This window comes from Polyodon spathula, chromosome 7 (genome assembly GCF_017654505.1).
Source record: "Polyodon spathula isolate WHYD16114869_AA chromosome 7, ASM1765450v1, whole genome shotgun sequence".
NCBI lineage: Eukaryota > Metazoa > Chordata > Actinopteri > Acipenseriformes > Polyodontidae > Polyodon > Polyodon spathula.
This window is the reverse complement of record NC_054540.1, coordinates 59,259,325-59,262,372: the sequence shown is the minus strand read 5'-3', so window position 1 is coordinate 59,262,372 and position 3,048 is coordinate 59,259,325. Positions and strand designations below refer to the sequence as shown.

The following is a 3,048-nucleotide window of genomic DNA, read 5'->3' as shown; positions in this document are numbered from 1 at the left end:
AGAGAGAGAGAGAGAGAGAGAGAGAGAGAGATTATTGCTAGATAGCTGTCTGGTTGTGCAGGCTGCACAGCAACATGGGATGCATTTAATAGTAAATGTCACAGTTCAGTAAATCAGTTTACCCTGTTTTTCCTGGACCAGCCCTGTAGGTTTTGGTTCCACTTTAATAAAAGATGCATTGGGATGAAACTAGGGAGGAGGTAGAGGATAAGAGCTGGTTATTATTCTAATAAAGAGCTGGAACACAAAGGACATGGGCTTTTAACTAAGACTCCTCAATACAGGGCTACAAAGGTGTAACCCTATGCATAACAAATCCGAGCAGCAGGGAAAGCCCTCTGCCGAACCATCTCTTGAAAAGTACTTTTTGTGCAAAGTCCTTGTGCGCAGCACACAGCATACACACCGCACTGTGCATGAGTTAGGAGTCATGGTGAAATCAAACATGGTGGCGATGCAAGTAACAGAACCCACCTGCCTTCCCCTGGGCTGCTGCTTCACACATGCCATTGCTTGGGCAGGGTAGCGTTTGTCAGGGTTCTCCAGGCACAACACAGTAGTCTCTGATGGCTAGGTATCTTGCGGTGGCATGTGTGCAGAGTGCTCCTTCGCTTGTAGTCTCAGCTCCGCAATGCTGGAGGTTTTTCTTTCACTGGTCATGGGGTCCTTCATGACAAGGGAAGCGGGCTGGAAGGACTGTCCGGGGGATTTCATGAGCAGTGAGGGCGTGCCCATCAGAGGGCTTACTGCTGTGAAGAATCTGAGGTGGTGGGAAAAAAAAACGCATTTCACTGCTTTAGATTGTAAGAAGACAATTTAATAAAAAAAAAGATTTATACTGCTGCTATGACTATGACTTTGACTACCTGTTGAAATGTGGGTTGAGGAGAGGATGTCTCAGGAAGGAGGCCCAGGTCAGCGCTCCGAGGCCCAGGTTTCCCACAGCAGTGGGGGTAAAGACTGGAGCCGTGGGGGAGGGGGGGAGCTCGAGTACCGGGATATGGGTGGATCTCCAAGCGAGGTCCAGAGACAAGGGCTGGTTCAGGGGAAGGTCCAGATACACACTAAGGGGGCTCGCCATGGCTAAGCTGGGATCGTTACTGAGAACGGCAGCCTTTTCACTCTTCCGCCATTTAGCTCTGCGGTTCTGAAACCAAACCTGCAGGCAAAACACTTCAGTTACTTTCTGGTGTGGAAACACCATTAACATCATTCCATCAAGCACTGGGACAGGTGAACATAAGCAGCTACAGACTGCAAGTCAGGGGGGGCTGCGTTTCTGCATGCAGTACAGACGTCACAATGCCCTTCACTAACTGGAAGTAGGGACTTACAAATGACTTGCACGCTGCACATATAGAATAGTGTCTTCAAAAGACATGGAACCGTGCTGTTCCTCTGGTTAAGGTGAAGAGGCTGTCAGAGAGGACACTTACCTGCACACGGGCTTCTGTTAAATCAAGACGCAATGCTACTTCTTCCCTGTGGATACAGAAGCAGTGCCTGTTTATTCAGGGACCTACAAACACAGGATTTATATCTCAAGGGCTTTCTATTACAGTGTCTAAAGTTTTACAAAACATATTTGTATAAAACCACTGCAGTCCTGAACAGGGTTTCAAAGCAGGAACTAAATGCATTTACTAAAACGTGTTATAAAACGCACTTAAAGCAGCCCACAATTTAGTTTAGATGAGTATTTCATTCAGTCTAATTCTCCAGTGAAGAATACATGTGTACTGCCTTGATTTAAACTGCACCAGGAGACCTCTGCAATAAAGTGTGAGATAAAATACACTTTCCTGGGAATGTATATAACACTGCTATTGCTAGTTATATTATATATTTCAGGTGGATATATATTTATAATATAATATATATATATATATATATATATATATATATATATATATATATATATTATCTATTGTCAGATGATACAGTGTCAGTTATGACAAGACCCTTGAAAGAATATTCGCAATACATTGACTCCTCCTATAGTGCTAACCCCACCTGCTGCCACAACAAACACTGTTAACAAACACAACCATTGCCGGATTTCATTTTGCTGTAATATAAAAATAATGCTCATTTGCATGTTTAAATGTTTCAAATTAATTCCGCAAAAATGCTTCATCGCTTATTTCATAATTTTTCTACTTGGTCCCTGGAAGTTTGTTTCAGGGGCTATAGTGCACTACTTTAAAAACAAAACCCCGTCCCACCTTGAGAACACATCTGGGTAGTGAGATTTCCTGAACGCTCTCTCCAACTCCTCTAACTGGAAGTTCGTGAATGTGGTTCTGTACCGGCGCTGCTTTCTTTTCAAGCAGGTCCCGTCAACTTGACCCGGAGAAGCGCACTTCTGCTCCAGGCGCGCCCTCCTCGCGTCCTCCGGCAGTCTTTCACCGGGCTTGTCTTCTGTTTTCACACCCGTTTCTACCTCTCGCTCGCCCCGGGTACTTGCGTGCTGCAGATGCTCCTGGGCTGGGACGTTTCCCGGATCGCAGATGTGATGGGATTTGATATAATTGGAGTAAAGTGTCTCCATCGCGTGTATGATACTCGCTGCCTGCGAGCCGGGTTCTTTCAGCGGGTCCAGTGGAGCGGACAGCAGCTTCACTTCTGACTGGCGGCCCCTTGTCTCAACAGAAGTGATTTCGTTCAGGGTATCTGTTTCCGGAAGCAAAAGTATATTATTCTATACCGATACCAACACTTGTTTTATTTGCATAACAATCAATAATCTTTTACGAGTTCAGCCTACTGTCATTAAAAAAACAATGCGTCTAAGCAAGTCAAGTTTTTTTTACAAAATCCTATTTGCAGTGTTTAACAGATAGCCTACTACTGCAGTAACCGTTTTGATTTACTTTTTTAAAAACTTTGTTTTTAAGACAAACTTTTTTAAAAAAACAGCATCTAACACTAAGTTCCATCGTCTTCACTTACCCCGACCCGTTTCGCTGACCCTCGTCCCTCCTTCGCCTGCTGGACTCTCCTCGCCCTTGGCCCTGCCGATGCCGCTTCCCAAGATGCTGTCGATGA

At 44.9% G+C, this 3,048-nt stretch overlaps 1 protein-coding gene across 1 annotated transcript; it reads right to left on the bottom strand.

Moving 5' to 3' along the window:
* Positions 1 to 455: 455 nt before the first annotated feature.
* On the bottom strand, positions 456 to 2,658 carry LOC121317927 (homeobox protein ARX-like). Its single transcript, XM_041254024.1, has 4 exons — positions 2,226 to 2,658; positions 1,437 to 1,482; positions 867 to 1,159; positions 456 to 760 (listed from the first exon to the last, which is right to left on the bottom strand). The coding sequence occupies exons 1-4, from the start codon at positions 2,549 to 2,551 to the stop codon at positions 571 to 573; spliced, it is 855 nt and encodes a 284-aa protein (XP_041109958.1). The 5' UTR covers positions 2,552 to 2,658; the 3' UTR covers positions 456 to 570.
* Positions 2,659 to 3,048: the final 390 nt, after the last annotated feature.

Coding starts and splice junctions, on each gene's coding strand:
- LOC121317927 (XM_041254024.1), bottom strand. CDS start 2,551: ATGGAGACACTTTACTCCAATTATATCAAATCCCATCACATCTGCGAT. Junction 1,483..2,225: donor TACCCAGATGTGTTCTCAAG/GTGGGACGGGGT, acceptor CTGTATCCACAG/GGAAGAAGTAGCATTGCGTC. Junction 1,160..1,436: donor TAACAGAAGCCCGTGTGCAG/GTAAGTGTCCTC, acceptor TTTTGCCTGCAG/GTTTGGTTTCAGAACCGCAG.